This window comes from Lontra canadensis, unplaced genomic scaffold (genome assembly GCF_010015895.1).
Source record: "Lontra canadensis isolate GAN:19392208 unplaced genomic scaffold, GSC_riverotter_1.0 scaffold12, whole genome shotgun sequence".
NCBI lineage: Eukaryota > Metazoa > Chordata > Mammalia > Carnivora > Mustelidae > Lontra > Lontra canadensis.
In genome coordinates this window covers 19,820,325-19,842,125 of record NW_022631006.1, presented here as the reverse complement: position 1 = coordinate 19,842,125, position 21,801 = coordinate 19,820,325, and the positions used below count along the sequence as shown (strand labels likewise).

Sequence of the window (21,801 nt, the reverse complement as noted above, 5' to 3'; positions counted from 1 at the left end):
ACAAGTAAATTCTTTCAAAATAATAATAAGAAGAATATATTTAAAAAATAAATAAGTAGGATCACCTGTGTGGCTCAATTGGTTAAGTATCTGACTCTTGATCTTGGCTCATGTCTTGATCTCAGTCTTGTATTGTGAGTTCAAGCCCCATATTGGGCTCCATGCCTGGAGCCTACTAAATAAGGAAGTATAGTCCAGACTCTATGTTTTAGTGAGAAAATTAAAGCCAGGGACATGATATGACTTTCCCAAGGTAATGTAAGTAGTGACAGAACCACAATTGTAAAATAGGTCTCCTGATTCCTAGTCTACTGGTTTTTCCACTTACTCTGATAAACTTTCCCAAATACTACTAAACTTAGTCCACCCTTTTCTTTCCTTGGATATAATCTATTCATTATACTTACTTTCCTTTAAAATGGCTCTGGGGTGTTGAATTTCAGGTTCAAAACGAAAAAAAACTGGAACAATTCTAACTTACTACTAAATAGTCCCTAGTTCAAGTCATTTAACAGAGCATCAATTTCCTCCTTTTTTTAGGATGAAAATAATAGTCCTTACATATCTCATAGTGTTACTGCATGGCCAAAATAAGATAGTATATATTATCACAAATAGTGTCAATCTAACACTATTATATTTAACACTATTGTATTATATTTAACACTATAATATTATCACAAATAGTGTCATTAAACAATGAGTAGTGTTTCAAAAGATTATCTTTGTTAAATAGGTTAATTGAAAAAGAACTATAGGATTCTAGATGTAGAAACAAGCATAGTAAAACTCTCTTAATAATTCCCACCTCACTGAATTGTTAGAATTAACCTATATTTTCCATTACCCTTCTAAAATATACTGATATCTGGGGCACTTGGGTGGCTCAGTGGGTTAAAGCCTCTGCCTTCAGCTCAGGTCATGATCCCAGGGTCCTGGGATCGAGCCCCACATGGGGCTCTCTATTCAGCAGGGAGCCTCCTTTCCTTCCTCTCTCTCTGCCTGCCTCTCTGCCTACTTGTGATTTCTGTCTGTCAAATAAATAAATAAAAATCTTTTAAAATAAAATAAAATAAAATAAAATAAAATAAAATAAAATAAAATATACTGATATCTACAGCACAAAGAATGCTCTTTCCTGTCCATAAACTTCAGATCCTGAGAATCGATTGATAGGCTTACCAAGAAGTATTTGTCTTGTTTATCTAGTTGAAGTTGTTATAATTGCATAATTTAATTTAATATTACATAAACTGATGAAAATTAGTTCAAAGACAAAGTTATTTCTGTGAACATTGTAAGGAACAGCTAGGGAAAACTTGATAAAGGTGAGTTTATTTTTAAAAATTCTTTCAAATTTGGTATGGCTGAAACAACCACAGGGAAATCTTTCATGAAAATCTAGAAGGATTCTTTGTTCATATTACTTGAAAGTTTCTTTGTTGGGACTCCTGTGTGGCTCAGTTGGTTAAGCATCTGCCTTCAGCTCAGGTCGTGATACCAGGGTCCTGTTATCCAGCCCTACGTCAGGCTCCTTGCTTCCTCTGCCTGCCACTCCTCTCACTTGTGCGCTCTCTCTCTCTCCCTCTGTCAAATAATAAAATCTTTAAAAAAAGTTTCTTTGTTTATTCCACCTTATAAATACACTAAAATTGTATCAGTAGATCCTCTCAAAAGTAAAGACTTCAGATTGACATTCAAAAATTTGCAAATTAAAAAAAACAAAAACAAAAAAAATGTGCAAATTAAAATCCACTATGTGTTTTAATTTTTTTTTAAAGATTTTATTTATTTATTTGACAGACAGAGATCACAAGCAGGCAGAGAGACAGGCAGAGAGAGGAAGGGAAGCAGGCTCCCTGCTGAGCAGAGAGCCCGATGTGGGGCTTGATCCCAGGACCCTGGGATCATGACCCGAGCCGAAGGCAGAGGCTTTAACCTACTGAACCACCCAGGGGCCCCTTAATTTTTTTTAATATTTAAACTGTGTTGGGTTCAGATAAGATTTTTCATTTTAAGTTTTTTTTTTTATTAAAGGACCAACTACTGATACTGCTCATATTGAATAAAAAGCTTTCTATTCTATTGTAAATCATTTGAAGAAAAGTTGTTTCAAGTATTGGTTTGTAGTTATAAACTCAGGTTTTGAAATCAGACAGATTTGGGTTTGCATTTTGGCTTTGCCACTTGTTGGGTATATGACCCTGGAAGTTACTTAACCTTTACGACCTTCAGTATCTATATCTGCAAAATAACATGATAATTATTATAATCATTCTTTTTTAAAAGGTTTTATTTATTTGACAGAGATCACAAGTAGGCAGAGAGAGGAGGAAGCAGACTCTATGCTGAGCAGAGAACCCAATGCGGGGCTCGATCCCAGGACTCTGGGATCATGACCTGAGCTGAAGGCAGAGGCTTTAACCCACTGAGCCACCCAGGAGCCCCAATAATTGTTATAATCATTAAAAATGTATTTAAAGAACAGAGTGCTTGTCACATAGTATGTACGCAAATGTCCACTGCTTTTTTATAACTGAAACTAAATTTTCTTCTTTCTCTCTTTTTTTTTTTACGATTTTATTTTTTTATCTGAAAGAGAGAGCATGAGCAGGGCAGAAAGTGTCAGAGGGAGAGGGAGAACCAGGCTCCCTGCTTCGCAGGGAGCCTGATGTGGAGATGGATCCCAGAACCGTGCATCATGACCCGAGCCAAAGGCAGATGCTTAACTGACTGAGCCATGCAGGCACCCCTGTAATTGAACTAAAATTTCTTTCTTATTAAGAATAGCTTCTCGGGGGCTCCCGGGTGGCTCAGTGGGTTAAGCCTCTGCCTTTGGCTCAGGTCATGATCTCAGAGTCCTGGGATCGAGCCCCGCATCAGGCTTTCTGCTCAGCAGGGAGCCTGCTTGCCCCTCTCTCCCTGCCTGCCTCTCTGCCTACTTGTGATCTCTCTCTGTCAAATAAATAAATAAAATCTTAAAAAAAAAAAAAGAATAGGTTCTCAATAATGAATGATACTTAATATTAGAACAAAAATGAACTAGCCAGATTCTTCAAGGCAGATATCAAATGCTGCTTCCCCAAAAGCTTAATCATCCCAATCAAAAGAGATCCTTTCCTCTGGACTCAGTGCCACCTTATCTGAACTGTTAATAACCAAAGTCAGTGAAGTAATGTATATAATTATTATTTCAGCTCTCTACATACAGTGAAAACTCGTTGAGATCAAGGATCATGTATCAGACTCTAGTATATAGCATCATGTGTATAATGAGTGCTTAAGAAACGTTTTGTTGAATAGAGTGAATATTTTAGGTTTTTGAGAGGGATAAAATGATTTTTGTCAGTTCATAAAAAACAGATTTTAATGTAAATGTATTTTGGCATTTGAAATATTAATAGTACATGATGTAGCAAAGAGGAAGCTGAAATCAGTTATCTTTATCTCAAAACACACTATAAATTAACACCATAGGGTTCTAATTAAAAATTGCAGATTTTCAGGGGCACCTGGGTGGCTCAGTGGGTTAAGTGTCAGATTCTTGGTTTCGGCTCAGGTTGTGATCTCAGAGGCTGAGATTGAGCCCAGCCTCAAGCCATATTGGGCTCCGTGCTCAGCAGAGAATCTGCTTGTCCCTCTCCCTCTCCTCTTCCCCCCCAGCTACCAGCCCTGCCACTGCTTGTGCCCCCATCCCAAATAAATAAATAAATAAAATCTTGTTTTTTTAATTGCAGATTTTCAGTAATCTTTATTTTCTTTTCTAGAGTATTCCAGACAGAATCTCATACGAAAATAGTAAGAAAGTCAGAAACTGCAGGTAAATATGTTATTGCTAGCCCTGCCAAATCTGTTTTCTGTTAAATTTTACTGTAACTATTTAACCAGGTAACAGGTAAAACTGTCTTATTGCGTAAAAAGTATAGCTTGAGCTATGGGGGCAGGAAGTAAGGTGGATAGTTAGTAATTTTCTTTTTTTTAAATGTTGTTAATGTTTTTTTGTTGTTGTTGTTAATGTTCTTATGCAATTTTTCTAATGCCTTATCAGTATATCCTTGAACAAATTTACTTTTTATTTTATTTTTAGAAACAGAAGTGGGAGAAAATGTTCTGTTTATACAGTAAGTAAAGAAAATGTGATTCGAATTATATTTTAAAAGCTCTTTATTTCTATCAAATGCAGTGTTGTTGTTGTTGTTTTTAAAGAGTTTACTTGTTTTTTGACAGAGATCACAAGTAGTCAGAGAGGCAGGCAGAGAGAGAGGGGGAAGCAGGCTCCCGCTGAGCAGAGAGCCCAATGCGGGGCTTGATCCCAGGACCCTGAGATCATGACCCGAGCTGAAGGCAGAGGCCCAACCCACTGAGCCACCCAGGCGCTCCAAATGCAGTGTTTTTTGCTTTTTTTTTTTTTAATTTATTTTTAAAATATTTTATTTATTCATTTGAGAGAGAAAGAGCACAAGCATGGGTTGCGGCGGCGGGGGCGGGTAGGCTCCCCACACTGAGCAGGGAGCCCAACACTGGGCTCAGTCCCAGGACCCTGAGATCATGACCTGAGCTGATGGCAGATGCTTAACAGACTAAGCCACCCAGGAACCCCAAATGCGATGTTTTCTAAATTAATAGTCTTTTTAAAAAATTTCAGTGACCCTTTTGTGGAATACTTAGGATTAATTTAGAAAACAGATTCTTTGCAGAATTTAATATGCAGCTATCTCTGATTAAGTGTGTACATTATATAGCTTATCCTTTTAACAGAATGATGAAACACTCTACTTTCACAAAAAACTCCTTGAATACAAGTTAGTACAAAACAATAAAACCAAGTTTTCAGTTTTTTTCATTAGTTTTTCTTATTATATTAATATATAGAAAAATAAATACCGGGGCGCCTGGGAGCAGGGAGCCCAATGTGGGCCTTGATCCCAAGACCCTGGGATCAAGCCCCTCATCGGGTTCCCTGATCAGAAGCGAGCCTGGGTCTCCCTCCCATTCTTCCTGCTTTTGTTCCCACTCTTACTGTCTCTCTCTGTCAAAAAAATAAATAAAATCTTTAAAAAAAAAAAAAAATAATCCAAACATTTATCAACTGGTGAATGGATAAACAAGACATATACCCACAAAAAATATTATCAGCAATAAAAAGTAATAAACAGTTGATACATGCAACAACAAGGTTGGGTCTGAAAAACATTATGCTAAGTATAAAAAAAAAAAAAAGCCAGGTACAAAAGACCACATTTTATATGATTCCGTTTATATGAAATATCCAGAAAAGAAAGCTATAGTAAAGAAGTAGATTAGTGGGGCGCCTGGGTGGCTCAGTGGGTTAAAGCCTCTGCCTTCGGCTCAGGTCATGATCCTTGGGTCCTGGGATCGAGCTCCATATCGGGCTCTCTGCTCAGCAGGGAGCCTGCTTCCTCCTCTCTCTCTCTGCCTGCCTCTCTGCCTACTTGTGATCTCTCTCTGTCAAATAAACAAATAAAATCTTAAAAAAAAAAAAATACCAATTGCTCTTAAACAAATGGAAAGATGCTTATTTTCATTCATCATAAGAGAAATACAAAGTTAGGTTATTATTGAGATAGAGTTTTTCATCTAATCAATTAAGAGTATAGGTAAGGGACACCTGGGTGGTTCAAACCATTAAGCCTCTGACTTAAGGTCAAGTCATGATCACAGGGTCCAGGGATCTAGCTCCATAGTCAGCTCTCAACAGGGGGTCTGCTTCTCCCTCTCCTTCTGCCCCTCCCCCTGTTTGTACACTCCCTCTTTTTCTCAAATAAATAAATAGAACTTAAAAAAAAAAGAATATAGGTAAAAAGTCACTCATTGCTAGTGGATATAAATTGAAGAAGGCTGTTGGCAGTATCATTCAAAATTTCAAATACACATGCCCTTTGATCAGTAATTTCACATCCAGGAATTTATTTCAAGATACTTGTAAATGTTTAAAATGATGAACATATAAGGTTATTCACTGCAATGTTAATCGTAATAGCAAAGGATGTACGGGCACCTGAGTGGCTCAGTCGGTTAAGGGTCTGCCTTTGGCTCAGCTATGATCCCAGGGTCCTGGGATTGAGTCCCACTTAGGGCTCCCTGCTCAGGAGGGAGCCTGCTTCTCCCTCTGCCTGCTGCTTTGCCTGCTTGTGCTCCTCTCTCTCTCTGTCAAATAAATAAAATCTTTAAAAAAATAGCAAATGATGTAAAAGATCCTAAGGATCTATCAATAAGGGACTGGTTAAATAAATTATAAATTTTCCATGTAATGGACTACTGTTGAGCTGGAAAAAATATTCTTTTTATATACTGATTCAGAAAATTCTGAATTCTTTTTATATACTGATTCAGAAAATTCTGTGAGGAGCCTAAGCTCCTCACAGTTAACCACGACTGAATGTAGAGCCCAGCATGGGGCTTTAAACTCAACAACCTTGAGATCAAGACCTGAGCTGAGATCGAGTTGGATGCTTAACCGATTAAGTCATTCAGTGGCCCTGATAATTTTAGATGTCTTTGCAGAAACTTAAATGTATATCCAAGTGCATATTTATCTTTAGTTTTTGTTCTTAACAAGACAAAAATGAGAACACTTAATGTCTTATAGCACTTTCTATGTTGTTACATATAGATATACTTCAGTCTTTCATAACTTGTTAAATGTTTGCATCAACATTCAGTCAGCTCCTTGATGATGGATATTTGGGTTGTTTTCTTTTATTTGCTTTTTTTAAAGGCTAAACCTCTAGAAAATGAATTGCTTTGTAGGTTGTTCTTTTTAAAAAAGCATATTTTAAGCATATTTTTATAGTACCTTGAAATTGACAAAACCTTAAGACCAATCTGAAAAGGGTCCTTTAACTGCCTTGTAATTTTTTCTGCCAGAGTTAGATCAGTCTTTTTACAGATGTCATATTTTTCTGCCAGTTACTCTATGAAAAACCTTTCACCTTCCCTACTCTTTCAAATGTTGTGATTCTTGGTAATTCTTTGGGGTATAGATTTTTAAAATACTTTTTAATTTTTAGGAGTAAGAATCCAGAAGATAACTACTGTGAGATTACTGGTGAGTATGACCAGAATACTTTTCTTACCACATAACTTTCTCTTCAGCCAAATTTCATACAAAGTAATGTGTAAAAGAACTATGAGAAAAAATGTAAATAGCTCTGTTCTTTATACAAAATCTTCAGTATGAAATTTCACAAACTTACTATTATTTCTGCCAGACCTGCTGTTCTACTTGTTTTCTTTATTTTGGATTCCCAGTCTTTCATTCACTCAAGTCAGAACTAAAGTCATTTTTGAACTTTTTCCTCATTCCCCATATCCATTTGTCTTTACTCTCTATTCTTTGTCTTAAATATCTTGCAAATCTTTTACCTCCTCTCCATTCCTTCTGCCACTGTTTGAGTTCAAATCTTTATTATTCATTATTCTTTCATAGGCTATTATATTTAGTTTCTTATCCCTATAATCCGTTCTACATATTTCTAAATCTGATATTACCTCCCAACTTAAAATTATTCAATGACACTTTTTTCCTTACAGGATAAAACCCACATTCTTTGGCATAGATTTTGAAAGCTCTTTAAAAATTTGACTTGACTTCTCCCACCTTATCTCTTGTCCTTTATAGATATCTTATTCTATCCCATGAGGAAGTATTTATAGATCCCCATGTCGACTTTTTTTGTGTATCCATTTGTAAATGCTGTTTTTTCTCTCTGAGGTGCCCTTCCTACTCCACGTTGCCTATCAATCTTCTCATTTTTCACCTAACCTAGTTTTGCACGTACTTAACCTCAGTGCTATTCAGTGTAGCCAGTCCAGGGTGCCTGGAGCTGTTGGTGGAGCATGCAACTCTTGATCTCAGGGTTGTGAGTTTGAGCCCCACATTGGGTATAGAGATTACTTAAAAATAAAATCTTAACAAAATCAAAAACAAAAACAAAGTAGCTAGTCCACAAACTGTTATAATCCATGACAGAAAAGGAGCTTGCGCTAGAATATAAATCAACTATGGCAGTAAGCTACTGTTTAGTTATCTGACATTTTTTTCATAGCAAAGCTTTCTTGATGAAGGAAATATCACATAATTTACATTGGCTATGGTCTCCTTATTTCTTCATGAACTGGTAACAAGCAGTTCACAGACTGGCACCACAAATCATCAAGTTGTACTGGCTTAAATGGAGCCTTTTCTGACAAAACCAAGGAGTCATTCTGTCCTATAATGTTATAATACCCCTTTTATTTCTCAGTCTTTTGTAGAATTTATCACATTGTGTTTACTTCTGGCTCTTTAATTGAACTAGGAACTCTGAGTCCAGAAATTTTGTCTGTTCTTTGTGGCGTAGCAGGGAGTTGAGTTTTGGGGCACATAATAGGTACTGAGTAAGTATTTGTTGAATAAATGAATGAAAGCTTATTATATAAGTAAGATTTTTAACAAAAGACCCATAATTACTTCATCATATTCAGTCAAGATTGTCATTAACTCTTTAAAATGTTCCGAAGATTTTTGTGCTGAGCACTGGGTGTTATATGGAAGTGTTGAATCACTGTATTGTACATGTGAAACTAATATTATGCTGTTAATGAAATGGAATTTAAATAAAAACTTTTTTAAATGTTTTAGAGATTTGCCTTAGTAAGCTTAAGTATTATAAAATGTATTTCCTGTTTTATTGCAGCATCTTCAGTCCCTTCTTTATTTCCAAAGTCCATCCGTTACCTAAATCTTTATATTTCAGTTCTAAAGTATCCTGAGTCTAATCCTTTATTTTCTTTCTCATTTTCTTTTTCCCAAACAGAAATTCTTTTCCTGTTTGTATCTGCACTATTCCAACAGCTCCTCATTGGTTCATCTTCTCTTAAATCTACTTTTTTCCTCCTTCTCTGGAGTTGTTTTTATAAAATGCACATCTCATCACGGTGACGTCTGGATTCTTTAAGATAGAATAAAAGATGCTTCAAAATCTTACTTTAGGGGCACCTGGGTGGCTCAGTGGGTTAAGCCTCTGCCTTCAGCTCAGGTTATGGTCTCAGGGTCCTGGGATCGAGCCCCACGTCGGGCTCTCTGCTCGGCAGGGAGCCTGCTTCCCTTCCTCTCTCTCTCTGCCTGCCTCTCTGTCTACTTGTGATCTCTGTCTGTCAAATAAAAAAAAAAAAAATCTTACTTTAACATTTCAGTCTCATGAATTGGTACTCTTTACCATGTAACCTATACTATCTAGGGAATAAAAATAAAGAAGTAAAGGGGTAAAAAAGTAGTCCAAACTTTCCACCTTTAAAATTCCCCCTTTAAAATCACCACATCCTAAAAATATTTCAGTCACATAGGGAATACAGTAATCACAGATCTCTCTGTTCCTAAAATGGGACAATTATAAGTTGTTGTTGTTGTTGTTGTTGTTTAAGATTTATTTGGGGCACCTGGGTGGCTCACTTGGTAAAATGTCTAACTTTGGCTCAGGTCATGATCTCAGGATTTGTGATCAAGCCCCACATCAGCCTCTATGCTCAGTAGGGACTGCTTCTCTCCTTCTTCCTCTGCCCCTCCCCTTGCTTGTGCGCTCGCTCTCTCTCTCTCTCTCTCTCTCTCTCAAATAGTCTTTTTTAAAAAAATAAAATATTTAAGGGACGCCTGGGTGGCTCAGTTGGTTAAGTGGCTGCCTTCGGCTCAGGTCATGATCCCAGCGTCCTGGAATCGAGTCCCACATCAGGCTCCTTGCTCGGCAGGGAGCCTGCTTCTCCCTCTGCTTCTGCCTGCCTCTCTGTCTGCCTGTGCTCGCTCACTCTCTCTCCCTCTGTCTCTGACAAATTAAAAAAAAAAAAAATATTTAAGAGAGAGAGAGGACATGGGGTAAAAGGCAGAGGGAGAAGGAGAGAAGCAGACTCCCCACAGTATGTGGAGCCCAGTGCAGGGCTTGATCTCAAGACCCTGAGATTAGGACCTGAGCCAAAATCAAGAGTTGGTGATTTAACCATCTGAGCCACCCAGGTACCCCAAGGGTCAATCAGAAGTCTTAATGAAATTTAATACTTAAGTCCTTATAAAGGGCTTATTAACTGATAAAACTTCAATAAATAGGGCACCTGGGTGGCTCAGTTGGTTAAGCAACTGCCTTGGGCTCAGGTCATGATCCTGGAGTCCTGGGATCGAGTCCCACATCGGGCTCCCTGCTTAGCAGGTAGTCTGCTTCTCCTGCTGACCTCTCTCCTCTCACGCTCTCTCTCTCTCATTCTGTCTTTCTCTCTCAAATAAATAAAATCTTAAAAAAAAGATATTATTAAAATAAACTTCATAAATACTCATAAATGATGAACAATATAAGGAAAGAAAACTCAGGCTCTTGGTGATATATATTTTTTTGTTATTGACTGTAGTTTTTTCCTCTTTTTCAATAGGGATGAACACATTGCTTTGTGCTCCCATTCAGACCCAGATGCAACAGAGAGAGGTATGAGTTCATGCACATGCCTTTTATTTTATTCTCCCTTATAGTTAACACACAAAAAAATTAATAGTTGTGGCATGATTTAGGGATTACTTACTCAAGTAGACCAGCATAGACTGGAAAACTTCCTACCTTTTCAGTTAAACTAAGGACAGTTCAATCATTGCCAGTTTAAATAATAGGGAAATATATTACTTATATCAGAACTTGTCAAACTGTAATGGGCATATGCAGGATTTTCTTAAAATATGGTTTCTTTTTCAGTATATCTAGGGCAGGCCCTGAGATTCTATACTTCTAACAATCTCCTGTTGATACTAGTGCACTAGGTCACAGACCATACTTTGAGTAGCAAGGAGTTAGACTGTTTCCTTACAAATAAAGCCACTGCATTAACATTCAAAGAGAACCCAACTTCCAAGAGTAGAGTGTACTATAAATTAGCCATCATGCTCTTAGCCCTTTCTAAGTCTATTTTACTTAGAATGAGAATGACCTATCTAATATAGTAATTAGAGTTTTCATTATAGTTACATTTGATATTGTCAGTCTTTTTCATTTTTAGTCATTCTGGTTGGTGTATAATTAACCTTGATCTTTTATTTGTTGAAAAAAACTGAAAGCATTTACAAACTTTGAAAAAAAATGTAATAACAAATTACATGCTACATACCACACCACTGTTTCAAACAAACCAGTGTATAATGAAACCATCATTGAGGATTATTTATATAGTACTATATATAGTACATATTATAAAATACCTTTCTAAAAGTTTGCATTTGATCTGATCTCCTATATTTTGCTTTCATTATAGATTTCAATTACAGAATACAACCATGAAAGGAAACATGCAAATGACCAAACAGTCATCTTTTCGGATGAAAACCAGATGGACCTAACAAGAAGTCACACCGTAATGATTAACAAAGGCCTTTTAGATTGTACTAAAAGTGAAAAGTCCACTAAGATAGATACTACATCATTTCTGGCTAACTTAAAGCTCCATACTAAGGATTCACAAATGAAAAAAGAATTAAATTTTTCCATGGATCAAAGCACTTCTTCAGAAAAGAAAATAAATTTTAATGACTTCATAAAAAGATTGAAAACAGGAAAATCTAATGCTTTTCCTACAGGACCTGATAAAGAAAATTTTGAGATATCTGTTCATCCCAAAGAATCAAATAGGGCCTCTTTTGTACATCAAATGCATGTGTCTCTTAAGGTAGATGAAAATAGTAATAATATGACTAGAATCTTTAGAGAACAAGATGATGGGATGAATTTCACCCAGTGTCATACAGCCAATATTCAGACTTTAGTTCCCACATCCACTGAGGCCAGCTTAAGGGAATTTAAAGGTGATGATATTACAATTTATGGCAATGATTTTATGGACTTGACAACTAATCACACTATACAGAATTTACCCTCAGCAGATAATTTATCTAATATAGAAAATCAAAGTCAAAATGTCATGATGGAAGTTATGACAGATTATGGAACTGAAGATCCAGAAAGGAAGACAGTCTTTAAGAATAAACCAAATGCTGCTTTTCAAGACCCTTCTTTAAACCCTAATGGTGAAATACATATTACCAAAAGTCATATTACAGGGACAGAAACTCACATAGCCACACAGACTTCTAACCAAGATGCCAGCACTTTGGCCATAATCCCAGGATCTATATGTTCCAGCTCATCTACTCAAGATTATAAGACATTTTTCTGTTCTAGTAGTAATGATGCCATGGAACTGACCAAGTGTCTCTCAGGTATGAGAGAAGTGAAGAATTTGCTGAAGAATGATAGTAATTATTCTAAAACTTATCCCAATCCAGATGCCATCTCTCTTCTCACAGAGAAAACTATTTATTCAGGAATGGATAACATGGACATTACCAGGAGTCATACAGTTGTGATAGATAATCAAATTTTTAAAGAAGATCACACAAATACACAGAGAGCAGACACACCAATATCTGAAAAAGAAATGATGCTCCAAAATCTCATAAGCAGGTCAGAGGATGGGGAAATGAATATAAATTATAGCTCAGTTCCTCATGTACCTAAGGGAAGATTACAGCAGAGCCTGGCAAATTCTTTGTCTATTTCACTGACTGGCAAAAAGACTGAAATTTTCACAGGTGAAGATATGGATTTGACTAAAAATCACACAGCTAACTTGGGAAGTCAATCTCCTCTTGTATCTTGCAATCTAATATCTGAGAATACTAGTAAATTTCACTCTCACAGCAAAAACCCTTCAGATGAATGGAAAGAAATGACCAAAAGTCATATTGAACCATCCCAGCAGCCAGACATAATATCTAAAAACATTCCAACTGACACCTGGAGTAAAGAAAAACATCAAGTTTTAAAGACTGCACCCTATCTTGGTAAAGATTCTCCTCAGTCAGCTGATATTAATCAAGACGTAGCAACAAGCCACAGAAATCTTGAGAAACAAATAAAACTGGGAAATAATAGAAATACAGTTTCATGTGAGGCATCTTTGTTTCCTACCACAGAGCCACTATTTTCATTAGAAGAACAGTCTACCGTGAAAAATCACAATATTGCTGTTAACAGTTACACAGTGAAATCTGTATCGGGCCAGAATTCTAAACTGCCTGAGCCACTGAGGAAAAGTGTAGGCAATCCCACACCTGACTGTTCCCATAACAAGACAGTTATTTGTTCAGAGGAGGAACAAAATATGGATCTAACCAAGAGTCACACTATTGTCATTGGATTTGGTCCTTCTGAAGTACAAGAATTGGGTAAGACTAATTTAGAAAATACTAACTGCCAGCTAACAACAATAGACAGAAAGATAGCTGTAAATGTTGAAAAATCTAATAAAAGTCCTACAGAAAAAACTAGAGTATTTATTTCTAATGATAATATAGATGTTTTAGAAGACAAAAGCATTCAAAAACTTGGATTTCTGAATGAAAATCAAGATGTCAAAATTTATGGAAGAAAAAGTGTTGGCAGGCAAAAAGTTAATAAGACTATTGTATTTTCAGAAGGTGATGAGAATGATATGGATATCACCAAGAGTTATACAGTGGAAATAAATCATAAAGCTTTATTATATGAACAAGATTCCCATTTGACAGAAACTTCTAAAACTGTTTTGTATACATGTGGGCAAGATGACATGGAAGTCTCTAAAAGTCACACAACTGCCTTAGAATGTAAAACTGTCTCACCAGATAAAATAACCACTAGGCCTATAGAAAAAACTGTAATGTTTATAGATAATTACAATGAGCTGGAAATGACAAAGTCCCACACTGTTTTCATTGACTACCAAGCAAAGGAGAGGACTGTGCTTACAGACAGACTTGACTTTGAAGTATCCAAAAGGAATAGCCTAGAAAAGCCAAAAGTGTCACCTGCTTCTACTGAGGAGAGTGTTTCCTTTCCAGAGAATGGTGAAAGTGACCATTCAGCAGCAAAAGTCAACGAGCTAACACTAGCAAGGGGATGGTCTAACAATGGTCCTGTAGAGAAAGCTGTAGGATTTATAGCTGGTGATCATATGGAAGTGTCTAAATCAAGCTTTTGGGAAAATAATGAAGATGTACAGAAGCCTGAATTTCTGAATGAAACTATAGCAGGCAAAAGTCAGAGAAGGAAGAGCCTTAGACTAAAAAATAACAAGACTGCTGGATTTTCCAAAAATGATAAAAATGATATGGATATCACCCAGAGCTATACAGTAGAAATAAACAAAACTGCCCTGGAAGATAGAGAGGATTCCCATTTGGTACCTTTGGCAGGAGAGTCTAAAACTGTTTTGTATACATGTGGGCAGGATGACATGGAGATGACTAGAAGTCACACCACTGCCTTAGAATGTAAAACTGTCTCACCAGTTAAAATAACTACCAGGCCGATAGAAAAAACTATAATGTTTGTAGATAATCACAGTGATCTGGATGTCACCAAGTCCCATACTGTTTTCATTGATTGTCAAGACACGGAGAAAATTCTTCAAGAGTACCCTAAATTTGGAATAGCTAATGGAAGAATCTTGGGTATTTCTTTTCATAATGATGGTAGCTCTGTTCAAGAAAACATTGAAAAACAAGCATTGGCAGTAGAAAACAAAATTGTTCTTTACACTAAGCAAAAGCATCATGTGATACCTTCTGTTCCTACTAATACATTGTCTGGGGGTCAAAGTGAGTTAGAAATTATCAAATTCAAAAGCACTGTGGATGAAGAGGTCATGGGGAGTGTTGTAGACCAGGCCTGTACACTGGAAAAAGCCAAAATTGGAAGCTGTCAGTTAAATAGTACAGAGAGAAGAAATAAGGATTTTACAAATAGTCATGCAACTGTTTTGTGTGGATCCAGTGATAATTATTCCCGTTTACAAAATGCTATTTCCTGTTTTGATAATTTGGAAGGGAATGCCATGACCTTAGGTGATAAAGATGAGAAAACCAGTAATTGTCCAGTGCAAAATGACCTTACTTATGTAAACAATTTAGCCAATGAATATTACTTGAAATCTAAGGGACTACCTCTCTCTGCTTCTTGTTCTTTGTTAGAAAAGGAAAAAGTGACTCGAACCACTATCAAAGGACAGCCAGACTGTGTTAAAACAGTGCTCAAAGATCAAGATCTGATTAAGGAGCCCCCAAATTTAATAGCTAATCAAACTTTACTACCTAGTCAAGATCTGGGGGAGATAACTAAACCTAGTTCAAAACGAGTATCTTTTAAACTCCCAGAAGATCAAATGGAGGGCTTTGTTGATATGCCAGAACATAATTTAAAGATGACCTTTGTTGATGATGTTTGTGTTACTTCTCAGCCTCATCTCTCAAGCCAGCTACCTCCATTACCTCAACAAGGACAGATAATTGTGAATAAAGATGAAACGATATCATCTCATGCTGGAAATAAGAATTTAAATATTGTCACAGGAAATTCCTCTGTACCTACATGTGAAAATGAGTCCAAAATGCTCAATAATGACCAACAGTTTGCTATAGCCTGTAAAAAAGAGCCGAGGAAGAATATTCAGGCAGCTAAATGTAATACAGATTTCCACAGTAATTCAGACTTGCCTAAGCAAGTTATTCAAACTCATGCTAATTCTAGAGAAGCATTGGATCCTGCAATTGCATCTAATACTGCAAGTTTTAGTAGTGTCAGATCTAATCTGAATAATTTGAATGGAAAACCTGAAGAATTTTTAAATTTCCAAACTCCTCATGTACCACCTTCCCCAGAACAATTACTTGGATTAACAAATAAGGCACACAATCATATGAGTATAGTGCAAGCTACAGAAATACATAGTATTAACACAATGCCCAGCAATGTTGAAGATGATAGAGATGAAGAAAGTAAAATTTCTCATAATGGAACTGAAACTAACTCTGTACCACTCACGACAGTTGTAAAAGATAAAGTGAGGCGATGTTCCCTGGGAATATTTTTGCCCAGATTGCCAAACAAGAGAAATAGTAGTGTCACTGGTATTAATGACCTGAAGCAGTTTCAAGCAGACACAACTGATTTAAATCACTTAGAAGCTCAACCAGTCTTCAGTAAGGAGTCAAGCATTGAATTTGGTGCAGCTAAACTGACCTTAAGTCCATCTCAATATATAAATGAGGAAAACCTTCCTGTATATCCTGGTGAGATTAATTCCTCAGATTCTATTACCATAGAAACTGAGGAAAAGTCTTCGATTGAGACATATCAAAAAGAGGTTTCACCATCTGAAAATAAAATAAGAGAAATCTGCAATAGCCAAAAAAGAACCTGGATACAAGAAGAGGATGATATGCAGAATGAGAAAAAAATCAGGAAAAGTGAGATTAGGTTTAGTGATACTGCACAAGATCAGGAGGTAAGCTCTGTCTTGAACTAAGGAATGTGTTTTTAAGTTATGAGTGTTGAATTTTAATTTTAGTCTTGAATGAGCAGGAATTGATTATTTCCAATTATAGAGCTAGGGAAATATTCTTATTTAGAATGTTAAGGGATTATTTGACTAACAGCTAGATTTAAATCACAAAAAATAAAATTGGAAGTAGTACAAAAATTAATGTAATTGTGCAATCTGTCATTGTGGTTTTTCATTAGGAGAAACTCTCAGCAGGGTATATGTAGTTTGAAACGTTAAATTCAGTCTAAATATCTGAAGGGTAAAAAAAAAACCTTTTTGTTAGACAAACTGCATGAAGAAAAGCTCACCTGAATTTTCTTGGCTTATGAGGATATGTAAAAGCTGAGAGTTCATTTCTTTAGTGGTTGAGAGAATGCCTAGGTCAAGCCCAGTATCTCAAGGTGAAGAAGTGAGAATTTGAATTTATGAAAAGAGGTTATAGATTGTTTTAGAGGTTGAGGGAACATTCATTTGAATAACTTGGAGAGAATAAAACCTGTCATTAAAACTGAGTTTTATAGATGGAGAAATGAAGATTAGAAAGTATCAGAAGGCGGCACCCGGGTGGCTCAGTTAAGTGGCTGCCTTCAGCTCAGGTCATGATCCCAGGATCAAGCCCCATGTCAGGCTCCCTGCTGAGCAGGGAGTCTGCTTCTCCCTCTCCCTCTGACTCTCCCTACTGCTTATGCCCTCTCTCTCAAAAATAAATAAATAAAATCTTTTTTAAAAAAGTATCAGAAGTTCATAGAAAACAAAATTTAATATGTGAGTAAGCTTAGAAAAATATTTCATTAGTTCTGTAATATGAGGTCCTGAGGAAATGGTTCCTCTGTGAAGCTTTGAGAATGTAGTACCAGTGATAGAAAATTTATAACTGAATGGATTATATGAAAATTAGTATTATTTTGTTCAGTAGATATTGAATATCTCCTGTGTCCTAAGTACTGTTTAGGTGCTTGGACTATATCAGCAGGAATTTAGAGGAAAAAAAATCTGTTTTCATGGAGATTACATTCTAACATTTAGACAAAGGTTATATTGTCCTCAAAAACATATGTAAGTAGGTAGATGAAATGGCATTTAAGGCTGTAAAGTCATGGTTAAAATGATAAAAGCAGGACCACATCAATTATTTGACATCAGCCAAAGGAGTCTTAGTCACCTGGGGAAAAAGTCTAAAACCTGGAAATAAGTTTCTTTGTTGCTGTAGCCAGAGTCACTATGAATAGCCAGTATTCTATGCTAGTTTATTTCAGTGTGGTAGTCGTGACCCTAGTGACTAGTAGTTGAATAATGGAATAGGTCAACGTTTGGCATCTCATAGGATCTGGCTTTAACTTAGACACATCTGAGAAACAATTTGCTTATTCAGTATAATGTACAAGCTGATTTCTATATATTCCTATAGATTCTTTTTTTATTTTTTATTTATTTTTTATTTTTTTATTTGACAGAGAGAGATCATAAGTAGTCAGAGAGGCAGGCAGAAAAAGAGAGAGAGAGGAGGAAGCAGGCTCCCCGCTGAGCAGAGAGCCCGATACTGGACTCAATCCCAGGACCCTGAGATCATGACCTGAGCCAAAGGCAGAGACTTAACCCACTGAACCACCCAGGCACCCTATTTCTATAGATTCTTAAATAAAATTACTTTGAACTCTAGGGGCACTTGTTTAGCTCAGTCAGAGGAGTATGTGAACTCTTGATCTCAGGGTTGTGAATTTGAGCCCCATGTTAGGTGTAGAGATTACTAAGAAAAATAAACTTAAAAAAATTTAAAATAAAATTACTTTGAACTCTAAAGGCCTGATAAATTGCTTATTACTTATTCTAATTTGTTACTAAGATATTTCATATGATTGTAGATAAATTTTATGAAGTAGTCCTTGTTAGTGTTCAACAAACAATTATTCTAATTGTACAGAGTCATAACTTTAGGCTGATGATGTTCCTTAACTGATAATTTCAGGTTTTTGATCACCATGCTGAAGGGGATATAGATAAAAATGCTAACAGTGTTTTGATAAAAAGCCTGAGCAGGACACCATCTAGTTGCAGCAGTTCTCTTGATTCAGTCAAGGCCGATGGGACCTCTCTCGACTTCAGCAGTAAGATCTTCATGAAGACTAAATAATAGAAGTCATCTGCTTACTTGACAATAATAAATGTATTTCAATTCAGAAGATATTTGAAATTTATTTAAGCTTTTTGGGAGTTATACATAGTTGATGAGTAAAATAATTTTAGTTTATTTTTAATGTTTAGTTATTTTAATAAATTGAGAAGTGATAGACCATAAAGGGTAATTTTCTTAAGAAGCTTATAATTAGGGGTGCGTGGGTGGCTCAGTTGGTGAAGCATCTGCCTTCAGCTCGGGTCATGATGCTGGGATCCTGGGATTGAGTCCTGCATTGGGCTCCCTGCTTGGCTGGGAGCCTGCTTCTCCCTCTGCCTGCCACTTCTGCTTGTGCGCTCTCTCTCTCACTCTGTCAAATAAATAAACAAAATCTTTTAAAACAAGCTTATAATTAGTGGAAAAATATTGGATGGGATCTTAAAACAATAGTATACTTCGCCCTATAAATGACTCTTCCCAAAAAGATCCTAGTCAATAACTTTAAGAGCATGAACCACACATAAATCTGAATGATAAATAAAATTAAGCTTACACTTTAATTTTGACTTATCACCTGAATTTGCTTTACTTCTAGCACAGCACAATAGTCAAATGGAATCACAGTTTCTCAGAGACAATATTTGTGAAGAGAGCTTGAAGGAGGTATGTTAAACTATTTCTCACTTCTAATGCAACTATACTCCCTGTTTTGTTTTCCAATTTTTTTGTTGTGTTTTCAATTTTTAAATTTTTTTAAAATTATGAAATATTCGGGGCGCCTGGGTGGCTCAGTGGGTTGAACCCCTGCCTTCAGCTTGGGTCATGATCTCAGGGTCCTGGGATCGAGCCCTGCATCGGGCTCTCTGCTCAGTGGGGAGCCTGCTTACCCCCTCTGTCTCTGACTGCCTCTGCGAGTACTTGTGATCTCTGTCAAATAAATAAAATCTTTTAAAGAATTTTAAAAAATTATGAAATATTCAACTATACAGAAAATTAGCTTTTTTGTTAAGGACCCAGCATGGGGATTGATTATAGAGAATAGAAACCACAATTAGAAGACCTATGTTTTGTTATTTGTTCCCAATTCTGTTGTCACTGAATAACCTTAAGAAATAATACTAAATAAAATCTGTTCATGTATAGCTTACAAATATTTGGATATTTCCACTAATGTATGCAAAATACTATACACTATTTAGAAGGAAAATGGGCTGGTTATAATCAAAATGACCTCACCTTGAATATTGTGCAAACTTTTTTCTTTCCTCAGAAACTGAAAGATGGGAAAATTACGTTAAAGGAGTTCTTTATACTTCTTCAGGTCCACATTTTGATACAGAAACCTCGACAGAGCAATCTCCCAGCCAAAGTAAGTGCAGTTTCTTGGCAAAATAGTTATCTCAGTTAAGATGTATTATACTTGTTTATTAAAGTACATCAAAACAAGTGTTTATTCAAAAATAGAAAAATAATCTAAGGAAGCATATTTTCTTGCAGGAAGTTTTTCTATAGTAAGTGCATTGTGGTTAGCATAAAAATTGTTTTTGGGGGGGGACACCTGGATTCAGCTCTAACATCTGACTCTTGATCTCAGCTCAGGTCTTGATCTCAGGGTTATGAGTTCAAGCCTTGTGTTGGGACTCCAGCATAGAGCCTTCTTAAAAACAAAGAAATTAGAGGGTTTTTTGCTAATATAGACTTTTATAAGGTAAAATTTTATTTTTTTCTCATTCCTTGCCATGTATTTTGTCTTTGATACTTTTTCCTGAACATATGCTTTTTCCCCACTGTATAAAAATCCAAATACAGGGGCACCTGAGTGGCTCAGTGGGTTAAGCCGCTGCCTTCGGCTCAGGTCATGATCTCAGGGTCTTGGGATCGAGTCCCGCATCAGGCTCTCTGCTCAGCAGGGGGCCTGCTTCTCTCTCTCTCTCTCTCTCTCTCTCTCTCTGCCTGCCTCTCTGTCTACTTGTGATCTCTCTCTGTCAAATAAATAAATAAAACCTTAAAAAAAAAATCCAAATACAGCAGAAGGTTTTAATAAACATTTTTCAAAATCAAAACTATGTGAGGTTATATAATATTTGAGTTGTACCATCAACAAATTCATTTAAAAGATATGTAGAAAAATTTGTGTCAGTTAATAGGATTATGTTTTTCTCTTAAGTCTGTCAAACATTTACAAAAATTAATTATGCCCTTGGCCACAAAGAAAACATTAACAAATAGAAAAAAATGGAAATTTTAGGGAAAACATCATCTGATCTTAATCCAATAACATTAGAATGAATAAAAGGACTATAACATTCTTAACTCCTTGGAATTTAAGAAATACACTTGTAGATAACTCTGAGATCAGAGATGAAATCAAGACTGTTAAGAAATCAAAGTAAAGGAGAATATTTAATACCAAACATATGAGACACACAGCAAAAGTTATACTTAGCAGGAAATTAAAAACCTTAGATAACGTTGTTATTATAGAAGAGAATCTAAAAACAAAGGAATTTTTAATGCTCACTTTAAGAAATTAGAAAAATGAAAAATAAAACCCATTAGGGGCGCCTGGGTGGCTCAGTGGGTTAAGCCTCTGCCTTCGGCTCAGGTCATGATCTCAGGGTCCTGGGATCGAGCCCCACGTTGGGCTCTCTGCTTGGCGGGGAGCCTGCTTCCTCCTCTCTCTCGCTGCCTACCTCTGCCTACTTGTGAGCTCTGTCTGTCAAATAAATAAAATCTTAAAAAATTAATTAATTAATTAATTAATTAAATAAAACCCATTAAAAAGGCAAGAAGACAGGGGGCGCTTGGGTGGCTCAGTGGGTTAAGCCTCTGCCTTCAGCTTCAGGTCATGGTCTCAGGGTCCTGGGATCAACCCCACATTGGGGGGGGTCCTCTGCTCAGCAGGGAGCCTGCTTCCCCCCTCTCTCTGCCTGCCTGTCTGCCTACTTGTGATCTCTCTCTCTCTGTTAAATAAATAAATAAAATCTTAAAAAAAAAACCAAAAAGCAAGAAGGCAGAATTAATACAAATAAATGGTAAAGCTAATGAAACAGGGTACAAAAATTAGTAGAAAGAACAGCAAATCCAAAAGCTGGTACTTTGAAGAGACAATAAAATAAGAAAACCCTTAAAGAGCATAATTAAGAAAACAGAGAAGGCTAAAATATAGATGGTTAGGAAAGAAGACATGTCCCGAGAGTAAAAGAATTTTTTTAATCCATCAACTCGACAACAAATTTTAAGACCTAGATGAGTTTTTAGCAAAATACAAATTACCAAAGTTAACCTAAAAACTGGAA

General features: G+C 36.3%; 1 protein-coding gene across 1 annotated transcript in view; it reads left to right on the top strand.

The window, feature by feature from the left end:
* The window catches only part of KNL1 (kinetochore scaffold 1), a 72,584-nt gene that overhangs the window by 25,090 nt on the left and 25,693 nt on the right, over positions 1-21,801 (top strand). Inside the window, exons 6-13 of the mRNA XM_032856833.1 lie at positions 3,768-3,820; positions 4,088-4,121; positions 7,032-7,069; positions 10,417-10,469; positions 11,284-16,350; positions 18,356-18,494; positions 19,098-19,165; positions 19,773-19,871. Coding sequence (XP_032712724.1) covers positions 3,768-3,820; positions 4,088-4,121; positions 7,032-7,069; positions 10,417-10,469; positions 11,284-16,350; positions 18,356-18,494; positions 19,098-19,165; positions 19,773-19,871 — 5,551 coding nt within the window. The remainder of the gene's footprint in view (positions 1-3,767; positions 3,821-4,087; positions 4,122-7,031; positions 7,070-10,416; positions 10,470-11,283; positions 16,351-18,355; positions 18,495-19,097; positions 19,166-19,772; positions 19,872-21,801) is intronic.